The sequence below is a fragment of the Eubalaena glacialis genome, chromosome 15, assembly GCF_028564815.1.
Source record: "Eubalaena glacialis isolate mEubGla1 chromosome 15, mEubGla1.1.hap2.+ XY, whole genome shotgun sequence".
NCBI classification, from domain to species: Eukaryota; Metazoa; Chordata; class Mammalia; order Artiodactyla; family Balaenidae; genus Eubalaena; species Eubalaena glacialis.
In genome coordinates this window covers 83,550,294-83,571,183 of record NC_083730.1, presented here as the reverse complement: position 1 = coordinate 83,571,183, position 20,890 = coordinate 83,550,294, and the positions used below count along the sequence as shown (strand labels likewise).

General features: G+C 45.2%; 1 protein-coding gene across 1 annotated transcript in view; it reads right to left on the bottom strand.

The window, feature by feature from the left end:
• Positions 1–13,748, bottom strand: part of CCDC60 (coiled-coil domain containing 60) — a 168,035-nt gene extending 154,287 nt beyond the window's left edge. The window contains exon 1 of the mRNA XM_061170050.1: positions 13,659–13,748. Coding sequence (XP_061026033.1) covers positions 13,659–13,748 — 90 coding nt within the window. The remainder of the gene's footprint in view (positions 1–13,658) is intronic.
• Between the last annotated feature and the right edge of the window lie 7,142 nt (positions 13,749–20,890).

The window sequence follows — 20,890 nt, the reverse complement described above, 5'->3', positions numbered from 1 at the left end:
AAAACCTTCAGAAAGTGGCCGTTTATGCTGAAAAAGCCCCAACACACCCTTCACCGAAACTGCATGAATTGTGGTCCTCTCAGCTGGAGACACCTCGTGCTCTTTTGCTTCGGGCTTAAAACATTACCTGGACCATATTCTGCTATCAATCTTACCTAACGATCTGTTTACCTGAAGCGCACCATTACGGAACAGGCTCCCATTACATTCTAGGGCAGAGGGAAGAACATTAATGAAACCAAGAGTCTGCAGTATTAGATGGCTTGGCAATTGGTCTGAACGTCTGCCTTCCCTCAGTGTCCAAGTGGCCAGGCTGTTCTGGCGTTTTTCTTTTTCTCTTTTTAAACAGATGAAATTGCTACAATAATTAAAGAAGCTAAAAGGAAACATATGAAGAGCTAACAAATACTGTTAGGTGTCACGATGCAAAGGGGAGAGGGGTGGGGGGAAAGGGCAGAGGGGAAGGGGGAGGAGAGGAGAGGAGAGGAGAGAGAGAGGGGACAGAGAGAGACATTTAATGCACAGCCTCCAAACCTGCAATGAAATAAAAACTGCTTTCTGCGGAGTGACATTTTTTGATTTTCCCTGAATGAGGGCTGGCTGCTTAGGGGGTGTCTGACCTTTGACCAACCTCCCCACCCCCTTCATTAAGGCCCCTACCATGGATTAAATTCAGGTCCTTTAGGTGCCAGAAGTGGCTCCCTTCCTTCACAGGCAGACAAGGAACCATGAGGTCTGGCTTCCTTTCAAGTCAATTTGCAGTAGGACCATGTTCTAATATCAAAAAGGAAGAAAAGGGACACCTTGTTCTGTGAGGAACCATGAGATGGCTGCATTTGATGTGACTTCCGGGGACAGCGTGACATCCTCCCCCAGAACACTCCTGTAACTTCTGATGAGCTCAGAAAGGCTTCAGCAACGGGGAGGATGTGGGCTGGGGGAGCGTGGTCTGGAACTGAATTTGGGGGCTTGAAAGTGAAGCCAACTCTCCATCCCAGCAAATATTAGCAGGTCTGGGCACTGTGCAGAGAGGAAAAAAAAAATGGGACTTTGGAGCCGGACTGCTCCGGTTTTGAGTCTCGGCTTCTCCATCACACAAGTCACTTTCTGTGTCTGAGCCTCAGTTTTCTCAGCTATAAAACAGAGGTGACAACACCTTCCTCACCGGGTTGTAATGAGGCCGCAAAGTAATGTTTGTGAATCACCTGGTGCACTGTGAACGCTCAGTAAACGGTAGAATAACAGGTAAAATAGGTAATAGTATAGACTGAGGATCCAAGATGCCACAGACATCAGACTCCAAATGAAGGTGAGAAAGGCCACCTGGAAGGAATTTTTGAGGTAGCTGTAGGAGCATGGGACCCTCGATCGGTATCTACTTTGAGAATATAAAAACAGAGAGTGGGAAGGGAGAGAGGGATTTAGGAAGTGACTTCTCTGACAGCAGCTGCTGAGATGCTTTGAATCCTGACCCCAAAGGGAGGAGGATGCTGTATCCTTCTCTTCAAACCGAATAAAAGATCGGCCTCCGTGATGCTCAAGAGCTTAAAATGTGACCCCTGCAGCTGGGGGACCAGCAAGCTGGTCTCTGACACCCTCCTGGAAAACCCAGAGGACAGAGGCAGGCTGGGGAGGGCTTCTGGGGCAGGGTGGAGAGGTGGAGAATAGCTCTCTCAGCCTTAGTTTCCTCACCTGCAAAATGGGGTTAATACTGCCTACCTCTTAGTGTTGTGGAGCAAATGGAATTGGACAATTCACAGAAGGGCTCGGCTCGTGGCACACACTCAGTAATCAACCAGTCATACCAGTTATTTCTGTGATCATCACCACGACTAAATAATGCTCCATATATGTAATTTCAAAACAACAACATCATTTTTAACCTCACGGAGGATACAAAGGCATGATTCATTTGACTATCCACAGGAAAACCTTGAGAGAATGACAATTCACGAGGAGATAGTTTTTCTCCGTACTGAACCATCTTTCTTTGACAAAAGAAAAAAAAGAACAAAAACTGATGTTGGCATTATGCACAACCTAACATGGGGGATTTATAAAGCACTGAAAGGTGGAATAACATTAATCATAGATCCATCTCAGTTATTATTCTGGACCCAGTCTTTATGGCTATTATCTTGAATCCTCACGAGATTCAATTACAGGTGAGAAGACTTAGTATCAGAGAGGTGAAGCAGAGAGCTTAAGGTCACAGAGCAGGTAGGCGGCAGTAGAACCGAGTCTCAAACCCTGGAACGATCCACGGCCCAGGTGCTAAGTCAGTCAACCCTGACCTGGGTCGTCTGGCCAACCAAGGAAGCTCAACAATTATCCTTTACTGAGACAATTTAAATCTCAAGCCCTGGAGCGGCACAAAAAAGGAACAAGGAGGGTTATTTGTTAGTCTGAGGCAGGAAGGGAAAAGGTGAGGAGGCTAGTTAGGGTTAAAGAATCATCCAGGCTGCCTAATCTAATTCCCATGGACCCTGAAGAATGCTCCCCCACTTCCAGCATTTTCTCATTCCCTATGAGAATGTCAGATTCATGTTCTCTCAGATTCCTTGGTATCTGTCAACAAGCACTGCTTCCTGAGTTTTGAGAGAACTTTTTAAAAAGGTCTAAAAATATCAGAGAAGCGGTTTGATTAGTAGAGGATGGAATCAGCCAATAAGCAATAGCAACATAGGCGACAGCTATGTGCTAATTGCCTCTTGGGCATTTTCTTCAAGGGCTCTTGGAAATAATACACTTTAGTCATGTTACCCTTTTGGCTGCTTTTTCCTGAATGTATAAAAAATGACTGGCATGAGAGTCATCATCTCTGGAAATGTCAGTATTTAAATGTTTTAATGCTTGATATTTTGGGGAGCCAACGGCTTCGATTCCTAAGTGGAAACATAAAGAGATAGCATTCAATGAGCACCTACTATCTGCCAGGGGTTTTTCTTAGCATTATCTCATTGATCCTTCCAACAATCCTACAAAGCAAGAACTGTTATTTCCATATGTGAGATAAGGATACTGAGGAACAGAGAGTAAGCTTGCCCACGGTCACACACACAGCAAGTGTTAGAATGCTATCCCAATTTATGGCGCACCCAGCACGTGCTGGTGCTGTATCTGCGAATAAAACATTTGTGGCCTTTGTCCAAGTGGAATTTACAGTTACCCAAGGGATGCGTTGCCTCACTTGGCATGTGGAGCTATCCTTGGTCCTGAGAATAGAGGCTAGAGAATATTGACTTCTACCCAGGGCCAGGCATTGTGGTAGGCTCTGGGTATAGAACTGTGAGCAAGGCAGGGTCCTTTCCCTCAATGAACTCCAAGCCTAGGGGTGGAATCGGACAAATAAACAGACAATTATGGTCGGGGTATTTTATTTTATGTTATTTTTGATAGAAGATAGAAAATTCAGCAGGTCAGAGCCTGGATTCAGACTAAATCCATTTAACTAGATATTTACCCAAATTATTCAACCCAATTAAGCTATTCACCATTATCAACATCTCAGCCACACACCCCCAGAACCTCATTCCTCATTAGCTAGGCCTGTCTTCCTCACCGTTTTATCCAGCAGGTCTTGACAGTGTATTGACCCAGCATCAAAATATGCCTTTCTGGGCTTCCCTGGTGGCGCAGTGGTTGAGAATCTGCCTGCTAATGCAGGGGACACGGGTTCGAGCCCTGGTCTGGGAAGATCCCACATGCCGCGGAGCAACTAGGCCCGTGAGCCACACCTACTGAGCCTGCGCGTCTGGAGCCTGTGCTCCGCAACAAGAGAGGCCGCGATAGTGAGAGGCCCGCGCACCGCGATGAAGAGTGGCCCCCACTTGCCGCAACTAGAGGAAGCCCTCGCACAGAAATGAAGACCCAACACAGCCATAAATAAATAAATAAATAAACAAATGTGGGGTTTACAAAAAAAAAATATGCCTTTCTTAGAAATGTGACTCTAATTAGAAATGGCTTATAAATCTTCATTGAAATGAGCATTATTTAGAAAGGTGCATCTAAACCACATACAGGGGTTCCCCCTCCCTACCTCGTCCTTAGCTGTGTTTCTCTTCCAGAGAAGCTCACTGGCATATTTTAGCAAGAGCTCAAGAAAATGCAAATGTCCTTGTCTGTGGTCACGGGGCGGAGCAGTCACATCCTTGTTTGCATCGCCTACAGCTAAAATTGGCACTTTCCTTTTTCTGCCGGAGCCTTTCGAATATACTCTTTAAAAACTGCACCAGCAGACGCCCCTTGTAGAGAGATACTTGTCTACTGCCCCTTCTTACTGCAGTCAACCAGGCTGATCTTAAGAGCAGAGGATCTCTCTAGTTAGTTGGTCCTGGATTCAAATCCTAACTCCATCACCTACTTTCTGGGTATCTCTGGGCAAGTTACAAAACTGCTCCAAGCCTCAGCTTCCTCATCTCTACAAACAGGGACAATGACAGCATCTGCCCCACAGGACTGAGGAGTTAATTTTAATAATCTATGCAGAACACAGCAGACGCACAATAGATGCTTAATAAGTGGCAGCCATTATTTGCTCTCTAGAGTCATATGGCAAGGAGGGAGCCTCCAAACTGCCACGCTAGAGTTCCTCGTTCTGCATATGAATATCAAGAAACTAGAGAGGTTAAGTGATTTGCCCAAAGTCACACAGCTAGGTAGGGAAAGGGCTGATATTTGGGTCAGACCTCCTAATTCCGGGCTAGGGCCACACCCACCCCACCACTGTTCAGAACCCCGGAAATATCTTGCCATGGAAAACCATAGTTTGGGGGAGGGGAGAATGTTCTAGAAGGAGGAAGAAGATGGACGGCATGGCACCCTCAAAAACCAGTACGGCTTCCAAGTAGACCAAGTAATGAAAGATGAAGCTGGAAAAGTTGGCAGAGACCAGATCACGGAGAGCCTTTTAAACCTTATTAAAGATATTAATCTTCATTTTGAGGGCAATGGAGGGCCATTAATTGTTTTAACCAGGGAAATGACACTTGCAATAAAAGAGAATGGGTTGGAAGCAGAGTTAAGGTAAAGAGGGCAGTTAGGAGGCTGGTGGAATAGTCCAGGCTAAAGACGAGGGCATCCTGGATCAGGTAGCGACTTTGGGGAAGGAGGCAGTGTCCATAGAACACCTGCCCTGAGGCAGCTGTTTGAACACAAGAGGTGATGGAGGGGGAGAGATCAAAGATGAAGCTCGGGTTTCTGCCTGAACAATTGGGTACATGATGGCATCATTTATTTAAATGGGGAATGTTTCACCATCAGATAAGCATTCAGCTGGGGGAAGGTATTCAGGACTTCAGTAGCCCTGTACTGCCATGGTTCTCAACCAGGGACGACTTTGGCCCCCAGGGGACATTTGGTAATATCTTGATGCATTTTTGGTTGTCACAACTGGCATCTAATGGCTAGAGACCAGGGATGCTGCTCAATATCCTGCAATGCACAGGACAGCCTATGGGTCCCAAATGTCAATGGTATCAAGGTTGAGAAACCCTACTCTGCTGAAATTCAAATTCTTAAAAGAAGTAAAATATTAGAGCTTTCTGGTTATTGAAAGGTTTAATGGGAATTCATGGAGCTAAGTCCTCCCTAATTTGACAACCCTCCAGGGTAGAAACTTGGATAACTTTGTGTATGGAGAAGGAGAATATGTAAAGATTTATCTACCGGAGCTCTGTGGGAGAGCATTTAGTCAGACAGGGTACCAAGAAAGAACTTGTTCCCTGGTGGAGAATGGCAATACACCCCCCTCACCCCGATGCATTAGAAAATAAGTTCCAGCTGTGGTTCAGTGTCTCATATCACCCCAAGTTCACATCCAGCCAACGCTGAAGATGCAGATCAGACGGCTTCACTGTACCTTTCTTCCTATGATAGAACTTGTTTCTACCTCCAAGCTCTTAAATGTTTTTCACCGTTCTTTTTGGTACTTCTTATATGCCATCTTGATTCATGGTTATTTATGAATTTGCTCTCCAACAGAATTGTGGGTTTCTGGAGAGAAGCCCCCAAGTCTGATTCATATTAATGCCTCTAAAACATCTGTCACATCTGTCTATTTAATAGACACCCCAGAAGGTGACCTTGACCCTGTACTAGGCTACAATGGGGCGTCACTTTCTGTTTTTTCTGCCACTGAGCTACAGCCAACCACGGACCCCTTGAAGCCCCTGACAATACTGAACCCATTCCAGAAACCATCCCAGCTGTATAATCTTCCCACTTTGTGAAATCCAGAAATCCCAAGGCAATTCCAGGCTTGCAAGTAGATCACCAGATATAGCTAATTTTTGAGTTATTAAATAAAACTGCCTAATGCATAAACTCCAACTTAGAAATACATTAGATCAAAGTTGAGCCCGCAAGAAATTTTCTCGGCAGAGTTTGAAAACAGGAATTCAGAAGGGAAAATGCCACCATCTCATGATAGAAGGTATCCCATTACTGGTGATTATGATTTTGAATTTAACTGTCAGAAAGATCTCTGAGAAAAATATGTTGATTTGTTCAGTCCAAGCAAGGTTTAATTGGCTTCTGTCAGATTTTATGTAAGTGCTACTAGCCACCAAACCCCACGTGGATTCTGCAGCTTTTGAATTTAACAGCTGATGGCTGAGTCTTTTAGAGGCTTCAGGAATGCTGAAAGGGGGCCAAGAATAGGTCTTTTTCTACAGTTGTGCAAAGGCTTGTCTAACCAGGGATTCTTCAAGTCCCCTGCTCCCCAAATGGTAAAAACACAAGAGGGTAGGAATAAAGATGTTGCATATTCCACTGTCTTGGCTCTCCATGTTATTCTCTGTAAGTATATTTTTCAGAATTTCCGGAAGGTTGTCCCATGTTATTGTCTTTTCACTTCTGTATCCTCGACACCTAGAATCATGCTTAGCACATACCTGGAGCTCAGTAAATATCAGCTGAATGAGTGAATGTTTCTTCTGGCAGCCTCTACCCTTGCCCTGAGCCCCACAGCTCTTTGGTGGATCCTGTGCTGTTTTTTAAAGTACTACTATGGGGCTTCCCTGGTGGCCAATGCAGACACCCGGGTTTGAGCCCTGGTCCAGGAAGATCCCACATGCCGCGGAGCAACTAAGCCCGTGCGCCACGACTACTGAGCCTGCGCTCTGCAGCCTGCGTGCCTAGAGCCCGTGCTCCATCACAAAGAGAAGCCACCGCAATGAGAAGCCCGCGCACCGCAACGAAGAGTAGCCCCCGCTCATCACAACTAGAGAAAGCCCGCGCGCAGCAACGAAGACCCAACGCAGCCAAAAATAAATAAAATAAAAAATAAATTTCTATAAAATAAATAAATAAATAAAGTATCACTATGGACAAGTGCCCTTGACATTCCTAAGCAGTTGTGGTGCAGGCTAGGGGATGTCTCTCTTTTTCAGGTTACTGCATTGCTTGGGACCCCCAATGTCTGATTTTTTGTGCAGCCATTTGTGCCAGTTATTGTTGATTAGTCAACCAGACACCCATCTCCAATACCTTCACCTGTCTCTTGCCCCTGCTTTCCACACTCAGGTTAGATAACACATTTTCCCAGCCATTCTTGCAGTTAAGAAAAGGCAGGTGACACTGCTCTGGCAAATGAGACATAAGAGGAAATATGCTGGGAAGTTTCCTGGAAACCAGGCAAACTTTATTTGCCTCATAAAAGGGGCAAAAATAGCTCTTACCCTCCATTTTGTTCCTCTTTCTACTGGAATATGAATGTAATGGCTGGAGATGGGGCAGCCATTCTGTGACCATGAGGGAAAAGAACCTACCAGTCCCAACATTAGCGAGGTCTTCCTGAACCAATGCCAGCAGGCATACAGCTCCAGACTTCTTACGTGAGAAAAATAAATTCACATTTGTTTATGTCACTGCTTTTTGGTTTTTTTCTTACTTGCAGCCAAGAATGATCCTAATTGATACACAGGGTTTTCCTTTTTTCTTACTTCCTTCTGGTTCTCAATGGGATTCAAACATGAGCAATGGGACTGGGCTGAAAGTTAAATCCAAGGGACTTAAATCATGCTCAGGGCACTCCCTTTCCTACAACTAGGATTTTTTAACTGGGTCAAGCATTTCTGCCATCAGAACGAACTCTCTCCTGCAAGGCACTTCATCCTTCATAAAAATATACTCTCACACTAGTTCTTAAAAATATCCCTAGACTTGCTTCTTCTCCTCCACCCTTAAACTGGGACTTGGCCTCACTAACGAGGGACCCCACTCTGTGACTTTACAGTTAATACTCAGCTGCCTCCAGACTTCATATCTGGGCTGACTATGTCTTCAAAATGGTGATGGAGGCGCATGTGTCCAGTCAGAGAAGAGAGAGGAGCATGAGTCATAATAATAACAACTGTCATCACTTATTGGGGAGTTCACTGAGTACCAAGTATTGTGCTCAGTATTTCAGATGCATTATTTTATTTAATCCTTCCAAAAGATGTATGTAGCAGATCCTATTATTATTCAGCCCATTTCACAGAACCTCATATTAGTGTCAAAGAGGGGATTCGAGCCCACCTTGTCTGATTTCAAAGGCAGAGCTCCTACCTGGTCACTAGGTTTGCATCACATCAACTAGACTCTCTGATGTGTTTCTTCTACCACTCCTCTCCCTGCCCTCACCTCCCCATGTGCAGCAGCTGCCTCTTCGCAGATGAGTGAAAGAGCTCGCTTCATTTTGTCCGGCATAAAGAAAGTGCCTATCGTTCTTCCTGTGTCAGGAGGTAATGAACACACGCCTTCCCCGCACCCTGACTTATCATGAAGGGAGCCGACTGTCACGTGGGCCTGCAATTAGACACAGCAAGATTTGCCGAGGCAAGCATCACCAGTCCAAAGTGCCAGGGCATAAAGAAGACAAAACAAAACAAAGCAACAACTTAAATTCTGCAATTGTCTCAACGCAGTAACAATGGAGCCAGAAGAATCCCTTGGACAGAGAAAAGGGCTCATTACTATTTTCCTGGCCTGAGTCACGTGTTATAATATAAATGAAGGTGCAGCTGGCTGGGATTCTTCAGAACTGAATCTCAAGTGGTCGTCAGATCTTTTATTTTATTCCATTTTCCAAGGTAATCACTGATACAGTGCGGGGGGGCGCAGTCTCCGTGATTAGAGGCCAGAGAAATTACCCAGCACTGAGTCCACTTCGAACAAAGACCAATGACTCACTACTTACATCTTCAGGCCACAAGCTCTCCTATCTGGACAAAGAGGAAAATCGTTTCATGTTTGCGGTGGACATGTATTATGTTGGGAGTTGAGGTTTCTCTTGCTGGGGGAAACCTTTCCTTTTCTGATTCCAGGCAGACCAGCTGGATAGTGGGCTGAACTTCTGAGACCTTTTCTGAGTAACTCCATTCTCCCCATAGGGGTGGTGGCAGTGGGGCGATAAGAGGGTGAATGGTAGGGGACGGGGGTCAGAGATGCTCAGGCCAAGGTCTTCTCCATACACAGGACTCTGCATAGCTTTCCACCTTCTCCCTGAACCTGCCAACTTAACTCTCAGCAGAGAACTAGACCCTGGCACTCTTCAAGCCTCAGTCTACTCAGATGCAAAAGGGGGTAATAACTACACCTCTATCACAGAGTCAATTAAAGATCAAACCACACCATGTCACAATGGCTAACATTTCATAGTATTTACTCTGTGCCAGGCCCTGTTCTAAGAGCTTTACCCATATTAACTCACCTAATCCCCACAGAACCTTATGAGACAGGAGCATTTTTAGCTGGATTTCATCCATTCTAAGATGAACATTTTCTTTCCCCATTTCAACATCTCTGAAACTGGGGCGCTTCTTATAATTGAAAGTAGGTCATAGTTTAATCAGTAGAGTTTTCTTTCTTGGTGGCGCTCACACAAAATTGTGATGCCTCTTGAAACAGAAGATGTCTTAGTTAAAACACAATGTGACTGTTTCACAGAGGAGGAAACTGAGGCACAGAGAGGCACTGATTTGCTCAAGGCCCCGCACATAGCTGAGTGTCAGAGTTGGGGGTCTGAACCCATGTCGTTTGCTGAAGAATCTTTTTTTTTTTAATTTATTTATTTATTTTTTGGGGGGGGGCTGCATTGGGTCTTTGGTGCTGTGCGTGGGCTTTCTCTAGTTGCGGCAAGCGGGGGCTACTCTTCGTTGCGGTGCGCAGGCTTCTCATTGCAGTGGCTTCTCTTGTTGCGGAGCACGGGTTCTAGACACACGGGCTTCAGTAGTTGTGGCACGCGGGCTCAGTAGTTGTGGCTCACAGGTTTAGTTGCTCCGAGGCATGTGGGATCTTCCCGGACCAGGGATCGAACCCGTGTCCCCTGCATTGGCAGGCGGATTGTTAACCACTGTGCCACCAGGGAAGTCCCTTTTTTAAAAAAAACTATTTTAATTAATTTATTTTTGAGAACCTCCTCTTTTAATCACTAAGCTAGGATATCACCAAAGCACCCAGTCTAGTTCCTGGCTGTTTCAGGATCTACCCAAACTAAGGATGCTTCTTTCCTCTCTGCCACCAAGAGACAGAGCTTGTGTAAAGGATTCCACACCTTTAGAGTTTTTGCCAAACGCCGTTCCTGCATTTCCATTCTAGAACATGGAGGGGGTGTTCTAAGTGCCCCTCTCTTTTTTAGTCTTTTCTAAAGAAGAAAATGTGGGTCCATGATTATCTCCACATGCCCTGCTCCCTCCCTCCCCCATGGCTAATCCCATTAGATTTCTCTTTTGCTTCCTTGGGCAACAAAGGGAAAAGGAACTCCCTAAACAGATTAGGGCGCCTGACTTAGGGCAGGCTAGAAGGTTTCCTCAACAAAAGACGTTCAAGCAGGGGATTTGCATACATTATTTATACTCCTTCCATCAAAAAATCTACATGAAGATGCTGTGCAAGGAAGGGTCCCATCATAACATTAGTTATGATAAAGCAACTTCCTTCCCCATGAGAAGGAAAATGGCCAGCTTCAGCGGGCTGCAGGACCCTTTGGGGGTTTCCCCACAAGTGTCACCTATTATACCAGCACATGGTGGACTCACAGGAAGTGGCATTATCATGTAGCCCGGCTGGTCTCACCTTCCTCCTCTAGAAGCCAGATCCTTCCTCGGATCACTCCTCACTGGACATTTACCTGGCTGCCTGGCATTTGTTACTCTTTTTATGTGACATTCCTCTGTTCCCCACCCCTGCCCTGTCCCCAACCAACAAACCTGAAAGCTATCTGAAGCCAGTGAGTATGCCTTACACCTTCCCTTTGCATCCCCCGTGGTGTGTGCTAACCACTATCACTGTCTCCTTAGCATGGTGAGGCAGGGAGGGCTTGAACTCTCGAGCCAGAGAACTCTTGATTTCAAACCCTTGCTCTGTGCCTTGCTGACTGGGAGTCCTTGGGTAAAGGACTTGTCCTCAGTGGGCCTTGGTATTGCCATCTATCTCATGAGGAGGTGACAGTTCATACCTCCAAGTGTTCTGGATGGTTCTGAAATATCACATGTAAAGACGAGCTCAGAACCTGGCACGTGGTGAATATTCAATACGTGCCAACCATCATCATTATTATCGCCACTGGTATTAGTGTGTTAAACCAATAAAACTGCAATTTGTTCTTAGTGTGATTTACACCAGAAGTTGATTCTAATCTCTACATATTTTCTTGTGACTGGCCACTTTCTAGACAGTCCGCTTTAGATTAATCAACGCTTTACGGTAGCTCTAAAAAGTTGAAATTTCTGAAGGTGTGATACTTCAAATGTGAGCCAGGGACACCCTAGGGTCTTCATTATTTTCTAGACAGTGAGGCAGGGGCAGCAGGATTTCCATGAGTTTTGTGCCTGAGGTCTTGTTTATCCAACAGTTCCCTGGAAGCCTGCTTCCCATCTCTTGACCTCCCGGAGTCCTGCCTATCCTCCTCTCAAGAAAGAAATGATCATTTCAACCTCTGCATCTTCCTCCACTTTCCTCAATCTCTCTAACCCAAGATGGAAAACTCTATTGCATTTACTTGGCTACATGACCTCCCCAATCTCCCCCCACACTCACCCCACACACAAACACACACGAGTCTGAGTTACCTGTCCTCTGCATTCCCACCACACCCAATGATACATCCCCAGCACATTAATCATCCTGTATTACAATGATCTGTTTATCTCTTTTACTTCCCATCCCAAACAGACACACTACAGATTGTGAAAATCTTTAAGGCAAGTCTCGCTTTTCACAAGAGCAGGTATTTAGCACACAACAGAAATTCAGTAAGTGTTTGCTAAATGAATGAAACAACCATGTAACGAAAATCTAGGAAGCGCTAACTATGTGTAAGACGCTATTCTCAGGAGTTTTGGACATATCATTGAATGCTCACAGCAATCCCATGAGCAGGTATTATGATATTCCCATTTTACAGACGGCAACACTGAAGCAGAGACGTTCCGTAACTTGCCCAAGGTCACAGGGCTGCCAAGAGGCAGATCCAAGGTTCAAGCCAGGCTATTTGGGTCCACCGCCCACGTGCTCACACTCATCGCTGCTTCTGAAATATCCACCTCATTCCTCGTTCCTTCCTTCCTTCCCTTCCCCCACTGCTATGCTGGGAAGTTTGTTCCCAGAGGGGGCTGCTCTGGATAAAACCCACTTCCGGGTAGCTTTTTGAGACAAAAGGAGACACGTGAAGACTGCATCTTGAAGAGTGAGCTCATTAAGAGGGCTGAGCAATGAGGGGTGCAAACAGCTGTGTCAGTCCTTAGGCAATATCAATAGAAGCTCAGGAACGCTTTGGACCACCACGTAAGCACGGGTGAGTTTCTCTTCTGTGCCCTGACTTCCTCCCAGGCCCTCCTTCCTAGGGCAGGACCTTGAGCCACAAGATATGCCACTGTGCGTGGACCACTGTGGGCCAGTAATTGCCTTTGACCCTCTCCCACTGTTCAGCTACCTTGGCCAATTAGTGGTGATATGGGGGTTTGCAGATACAATAACAAAGACATGCTTAACAAAGACATAACAGGCCTGCCCAGTTGTGATCATTTAAAAACAGAAACAACTTGACTCCGACACTAAACACATACTGATTTTTCCTTGTCTTTCAAACCAACAACAGTATTTCTTGTCCCATACACACATTATCAAGTGTTAGCATCGCCGTGAACCATTTCCGTATCTTACTTAGTCCTCACACTGTTTCTGCCTAGTTGGTGTTCCTGTTCTCATTTTGCAGACACGAGCGAATAAATGCTCAGAGATGCTAAGCAATTTATCTAATCTCAATAGCTGCTGAGACGCAAAGTCAGGCTTCAAACCCCGAAGTCTGACACTGTAGTCTCTCCACAAAGAGAGAGGATGTGCACGTACCCTGAGCCCAGCGGATCTCCGAAAATAATTTCTTCGATGGCAAACCTACAATTCATCTTAATTTTTTCCTGATGTTCTACAGTGTCACTGCCGATTTATTCCATCATTTTGGAATTACTGGCTAATAGGATGGCCCAGCTCCCCGTTCTGGCTGGCGTTTTCAGTCTTCACGAATAACCAACCACTGATAGCAACGGGGATGTTTCCCGACAAGTTAATTACACCATGATTCTTCTTTCCCCCCGTCCCTTGTTGGTCTAGAGGCTAATTCCTATTTTTCGTCTTGAAAACACGACTCCTTTCACGAGAGGGGAGAGACTCACCTGCGTTAGAAGATCTGAGGCATGAAAGGGCCAGAGGGCCCCCGAGGCAGGGGAACTCTGTAGCTTCTTGGTGGCTGGTACCTTGGTCATCTTGGAAATCCTTCAGGCTTCCCTATGCTCCCCAGGTAAGGGGTGTGTGTGTGTGTGTGTATGTGTATGTGTGTGTGTGTGTGTGTGTGTGTGTGTGTGTTTTTCTTCCAGAATCTTCTACCTCAGCAGTCACTGGTGTCAGGGGCTCCAGCAACTTCTCCCCGACTCGCAGGTCCTAAAGACACAGACTCCAGACAGGTTTCTGACTGGGGAGGAATGGGAAAGCAAGTCTTCTGGGTTTCCCACCAACAGGATAAGGAAGTCCCGGCAGGGTGAAATCAGGCAAGCCTGGACTTACTTTTTAGACAGTCACAAACTTTTATGAGTTTTTCCCCGTTTGGGAAGGGGATATCTTTGTCTTCTAGAAACAAAAATAAAATATGAACTAAAAAAATAAAACCCCACTGACAAAGTGTGAGGGGGGGCCCATGGAGGGGCCCGCAGACATCCACCCCGAGGCTGAACGCCCGCGGAGTGGGAGCGAAAGCCGCGGCTAACTGCAAAGCCAGGGTCGCACTCGGTCGCCTGGCAACGGCACGCCCCGTGGAGGGGTTCCTCATTGGCTGGGCTTGGTGGGGGCGGGGTCGCGAACTCGCCCAAGCCGTTCCGTCTGTGGCTGGGAGCGGGCGGCTGGACAGGGAGTCACGTTCTCCAAACTCTGGTTTCTCCTCTCAGGACTGAGGACCTTGACCCTTTGTCTCCGTCTAACTACAAGCGACTCCTTCCTTCCAAACTACCCTGTCCTGCCATAGCCTGCCAGTGATTTCTTGTGCCTTGGGGTGGGTAGATCAATGTGGGCCTTTAGCCCCGCAATTACTTTAACCTGAGATTTCTCTCCTTTATCCACCTGACAAACACACCTACTCATCCTTCAAATCCCTCATACACACACACACACACACACACACACACATATACACACACACATAACTGTATACATACATACGTCTATGTGTGCATGACAATTAAGTGCTTGGAATGTGCTAGATAACTGTGCTAAGTGTTTTACATATATTAACTCAGTCCTCACAGCATGTCGTTAAGGAAGGTATTTCCTTACCCTCTTTTACAGACTAGGAAACTGAGGCACAGAGAGATTGACATCTTTAAGGTCACACAGAAAGTGTGTGAACTGGAATTCAAAGCCAGACCTGTTTGAGTCTAAAATCCAACCTCTTAATCACTTAGCCTCATGACCCTGGATAAGATGCCTAATGTGGCTGAAGCTTGGCTTCCATTTCTTTCAAACGGGGAAAAATAACTTTACCACAGGTGTCAAGGATTAAAACAGATTATTATGTAACGGCTGAGCACGTGAGGAGTCCTAGTTAAGTGGCAACAATTATTATTCTGTCCTGACACCACATTCCCAGGAAGAATTAGTCATTTTTGCAGTGCAGTGTTCATTTCACAGCAGATATTAATACTAATATTTATTGATCACACGCTCTGTGCCAGGTGCTCTATTGAGCACTTTACATTAACTCATTTAATCCTTCCAGTAGCCCTATGGGGAAGGGTCCAGCTTGCAGATTGATTGCACATGTTCTGATTTACACGCTTTATCCTTGGCATTATTTCACACTGGTTCAATCTGACTCTTATTTCTAACCCTTGAGCTGCTGAGGATTATGATGTCACCGCAGCCGCACGATGACCTCACCTTCTCTTTAGAAGGCCTTGCTGCAAGATGACCCCCCAGAGAATACAAAATGCGCAGCCACACAGCTCCAGATGCTGATGCTTGGAAGTCGTTATTTTCCTGCCATTGTCCGGAGACTGAGTCTGACCTTTCTTTTTACAGGAAGTTTTGGTCTTCCCGCTTCCTTTGCGGGCAGCATTAAGCCATCAGCAAGCACTTTCAGAAGGATGCAGATAAACTGAATTGTGTTCAGAAGATGGGGCTGGGGATGAGGAAAACAAGATAGAATGAGAAATGTTCAGCCCCGAGCGGAACAAAGGGCTGTCTTCATACGGCTTTGAGGGACAGGCTTGGCAAAGAAGGGCTCAATTAGTTTTGTCTGAGCCCAAAGAATAGGAAGAAGGTTTTGGCTCAATATGAGGAAATACACAGCAGAACACTTTTAAAAGGCATGAGTCCTGGAGTCTGGCTGGCTTGGCCACGGAGCAGCCTCAATGATCGTCTCATAGGTCTATGATGAAACCAAATGGGAAAGTCATGTGAAGAACAATGCCTAGCAAAAAGGAAGTGCACAATTAACGTTAGCTCTTATTTCTTTTGTTATTAATACCCACCTGTCAGAGCCATGCAAGAACTGGAAATAGAAAGGGCTCTGGAATAGAAAAGACCTGTGTTCAAATCCTGGCTGTGTCATTTACTGGTAATAAGATCTTGGTCAAGTCATTTCACCTCTGCAAGCCTCAATTTCATCATGTACTATATATAAATAGTAATGGTGATGCCCACTTTGTACAGTTGGGAGGACTAGGTGAAATGATGAATGTATAGAGCCTAGTATCCAGCAAGGGCTCAAGGCATGCTATTAGTAGTTCCCTTTTTGGTTCGTGAATGGGTATGTTCCATAGAGAGAGAATGAGCTCCCCAGCACTAGAGGTATTCAACCCAATAAGGTCACATTCTAAGGTCCTGGGGGTTAAGACTTCAACATGTGAATTTGTGGGGAGACACAAATCAACCTATAATACTGAGCTGCCTCAAACTAAAAGCTCACACAGTGTTAGATAGATGTTGCTGTGTTTCCCTCAAAACTGTAAAATCTTCCTATCTTCTCCTGTGAATTTTCTGTGGCACCCTGGGGTGCCTCGGTGCACAGTTTGAGAACCACAGGGCTCCAGGCCTGTTTTCTTTGAGCTGAGCAGCCTTTTTATGCAAGAAGTTAACACCCACATGAGTAGACATAAAAATAACGTCTAATGGGAGTTTGTTAATACCTTGCCTCCTGGCCCCTAAGGTAGGACATCTCTGGAGCATGTTCTATAGTCCCCCAGAGGTCCCCTTCAGGACTGCCTTGGGGCAGCCCCATTGCCTGTAGCAGTTGCCTGCTCGACAAGCACCCAGCATTAGCTTCTTCCCTTTTCCTGTTTCACTTTCCCACTCCCCTTCTGGTACTGCCTGGATGGCCTCCCAAATATATCCAAATTCTTGTTCCGAGGTCTGCTTCTGGGGAACCCAAGCTAGGTCAATGTTGACTGGGATAACCAGGAGGTCAGACTAAGTCAGGTCTGGAAATCTTCTCTCTTCCTCATCTCATGACCTGGACTTGCTACCTTCTTGGGTCCTCTTGCCCCATAATCACCTTCTTACCTCTGCTCTCATGGATACATCTCTAGGAGTTTCTGGATATTCTCTGCATCCCTTAAACACGGAGAGGCCAGTGTGTTTTCAGATATGCAAATATATCCCCCAACAGTGAAATATTTGACAATTCAGATATGAAGTGACTGTTTAAATCTTGATCCCTGGTTGATTTATGCAAAATAGGAACTGAAAGACGTGAAGCGACGGGTGTTCTCTCCTCCCAATGCACCAAAAAGAAAGGCATCTGAAGGGATTAAAAATAGATGTATCAAGTAGAAGAAAAATTTTGGAATGTGTCGCACGCCAGCTGGGGTAGCCAAAGTGAAATCTCCAAATCTGCTAAACACTTGAATTTCAGTCAGTACTACATACGTCTGGCATTAAAAACCTATTCGAAAAGTCATCATTTTCTGAATATCTTTAATATACTTGTCTGTGTTGCATCTAGCACCCAGAGGACTCCTTCTGGGTATTTTTACTGAAATGTCAGCACTAGATTTACAAATTATGGGGCCCAGGGCAAAAGTAAAACCTGGGGCTCCTGTGACACCTGGTAGCTGGCAATCTATTGATGAATTGCTGCCAGGATGAAATATCGCTGGATAATGTGTATTTGCACTACATCCCCGATTCCTGTACTTCATTAGGTTAAAGAAAGATGACTGACTGCCACATGGCCCCTTGGGGGCTCTATGGCCCAACCCCATCCCTACCCTATTCTCCAAATTACACCCCAGGGGGAGGGTGGTGAATTTGAATCTTTGTAAACAAAGAGAAGAAAATGCAATGTTAACCTCTCTTTCCTCCCCTGTCTCTTTACTTTGGTCCACCAGACCCAGCAGCAGGGGACGTGGTATGGTCTGTAGGAATATTCTTCGTGAATTTCCCCCACTGGAGATCTAGGATGTGGCGGAAGCTACCTCCATAGATAAAGCTTTTCATTCCTACACCCTGCAGCGCACCACCTGCTGGGCTGCAGGACAGATTGGAATAAGGGGATTATGAATCCCATTTTACCAAGATAGAAATTGAAGCTCTTGGGATCTAGTACTTTGTTAGTGGTATGGGTTGCCTGAGAATCCAGGTTTTATGATTCCAAATTCAGCAGCCTATTTCAGCACTCTGCCACAATGGCTTCATGCTTCAAGGTGTGTGTGTGTGTGTGTGTGTTCACACAGCAGGACAACCTAGGGTTATCTCTGCAAGGCCCGCCAAAACAAGGGATTTCCAAGCCACCTGACAGGTTTTAATTTCTCTAGCCTTCTGGGGGAAACCTTTCCTTCAACATCCACATAAGACATCTCCATGGGCACGGGGAGAGAGATAAATCAGGAATTTGGGAGTAGCATATACACACTACTATATATAAAATAGATAAACAACAAAGACCTACTGTATAGCATAGGGAACTATACTCAATATTTTGTAATAACCTACATGGGAAAAGAATCTGAAAAAGAATATGTATATATGTGCATATATATACATATACACATATATATGAATCATTTTGCTGTACACCTGAAATTAACATTGCACATCGACTACACTTCAATAATAATATAAGAAAAAAAACACCAAAAAAAAAAAAAAAAAAAGGACATCTCCAACACCCACCCACCCCCATCCCAGGTAGGAAAACACTCCCCTGCCAGGTAGTCCCAATATTTCCAAGTAGCTCACAATTTCCTGTTAAGCATACACTCCATCCTGCTTCCTACCTGTATGGGTAGAATTGGGTGTCCTCCACACCCATGAGATGTATTCAAGTCCTAAACCCTGGGTGCCTGTGAGTGTGACCTTATTTAGAATAAGAGTCTTTGCAGAAATAATCAAGTTACAAAGAGGTCACACTGGATTAGGGTGGGCCCTAATCCTTTCTTACAAGAAGAGTAATGTTTGGACATAGAGACAGAAGACACAGAAGGAACAATGTAATAGGGAATAACAAATCTGACTCCATATTAGATCTGTTTCTTTTACTTTAACCTTTGTATTCTATTGCTCTTGCTACAAGTTAATCACTAAAGGGATGTTGCCTTAAAGTAACATAATGGCCCATCTCGGAGAACCCTGCCCCCATGCCTCAATGTAAAACTAAAATATCTTTGCTCAGCTCACAGGAAACAACCTGACCCAGCCCACCTGTGAATGGCTGCAGGGAAGAAGAAATTAACACACCCCCTCCTGAGTCTGGCAGAAACCAGGAGATATTTGCAACAATTTATGGCCTTTTTACTTTACCTTCTTACCTCCCCCCTCTTTGTTCTATAAAAGAAACTAGCATCCAGAGCCTGGAAAGAAGGTTCTCTAGGACATGAGTCCAACATCTTCTCAGACCCCCAGCTTTCCAAATAAAGTCACTATTCCTTGCCCCGACACCTCATCTCCCAACTTATTGGCCTGTTGTGCACCAAGCAGAACAAGCTTGGACTCAGTAACAGAAGGCCAGGTGACAACACAGGCAGAGAATGGGGTGACGTGTCTACAAGCCAAGGAAGGCTGTGGACTGCCAGCAATATCCAGAGAGGCAAGGAAAGATCTTCCCCTCGAGCCTTCAGAGGGAGCATGTCTTTGCCAATGTCTTGATTTTGGACTTCTAGTTCCAGAACTGTGAGAGAATAAATTTCTGTTGTTTTAATCCACCCATTTCATGGTAATTTGTTACAGCAGCTCCGAGAAACAAATACACCACCCATTGTGCTTCAGCTTCATTTCCCTGTTGGCCCCAGTTTATTTATACCCTCAAAATTCTACTTTCCTAAACCTGTGTATAGTAGCGTTTTACTAAAGGTTTCATAATGGTAGAAGAAGACTGCACAGCTCTGCAGACTCAGTGACTTACAATTAAATATTAGGCATCACTGAATTTTCAATTAAATAAAAATAAAGTTCCCAGGTGATTCTAACACATAGGTAGGGGTAGGAACCCCTGCCATACACCCTGTTTGTAAGCTGCCTTTTCAAACATAATGTAAACATCCTCCCATTTCTATAGATGTGTTTTTTAAAACATGTTTTTTTAAATGAGTGCTTGCTAAAATAGAGCTCCAGCATGTGGCTGTCCAAAAGTTTGTCCAACCAATTCCTTATCCTTGGACAGGGAACAGTCTGTTTGTGTCCTGGATGTACAATCGGGTAGTTTCATTCGAATAGGATGATGTCTTGTTGATTGCAGAGACCTGAGATGAACGTTAGCTGATCATCCACACCTCATTATGAGGGCCTGGTGCCAGGACACAAAACCAAGACCTCATGTAGTAGACATTTGCCACTTTTGCCTGTCCAATGCACACTTCCAGTGGGGAACGCTCCTGCCCTACTCTGCTCACAGGATTCTTGTTAGGGTCACAGGAACGAGCTTATCACCCGTGCCTGGGCAATAATCCCATTTTCCCCTGAATACAGCCTCAGCCTCCCTGGACTCCCAGCTTTATCTCCTCCATGTAGCGACTGCCATTCTGTTTCCCTGTGCTGCACTCTGGAAACCCTCACCAGTTAGCAAACCCAGGCAATTACAGGACTCACCTTGTTTTTTGTTTCCGGTCTCCCAGAGATTACTATCCTTTATTGCCTGATGTCTAAAGTCTTAAAAACCCTTGTTTTATATTTATTGTCTGACTTTTTAGTGTTTTCAGGCAGAAGGGTGCATTCGACTCCTGTTACTCCATCTTAGCCAAAAAGTAGATGACTGTATAGTGCAATAGTTGAAGTTAAGTACTCAACAGATAGATTCAACATCATATCAGACAAAAGAGAATAGAGATTATCTTTGGAGAGGAGCGGGGAATGGTGACCGGGAGTGGGACCCAGGGAGGCTCTATGCTGTTGATAATATTCTACCTGTTGATCAGGGTGGTGA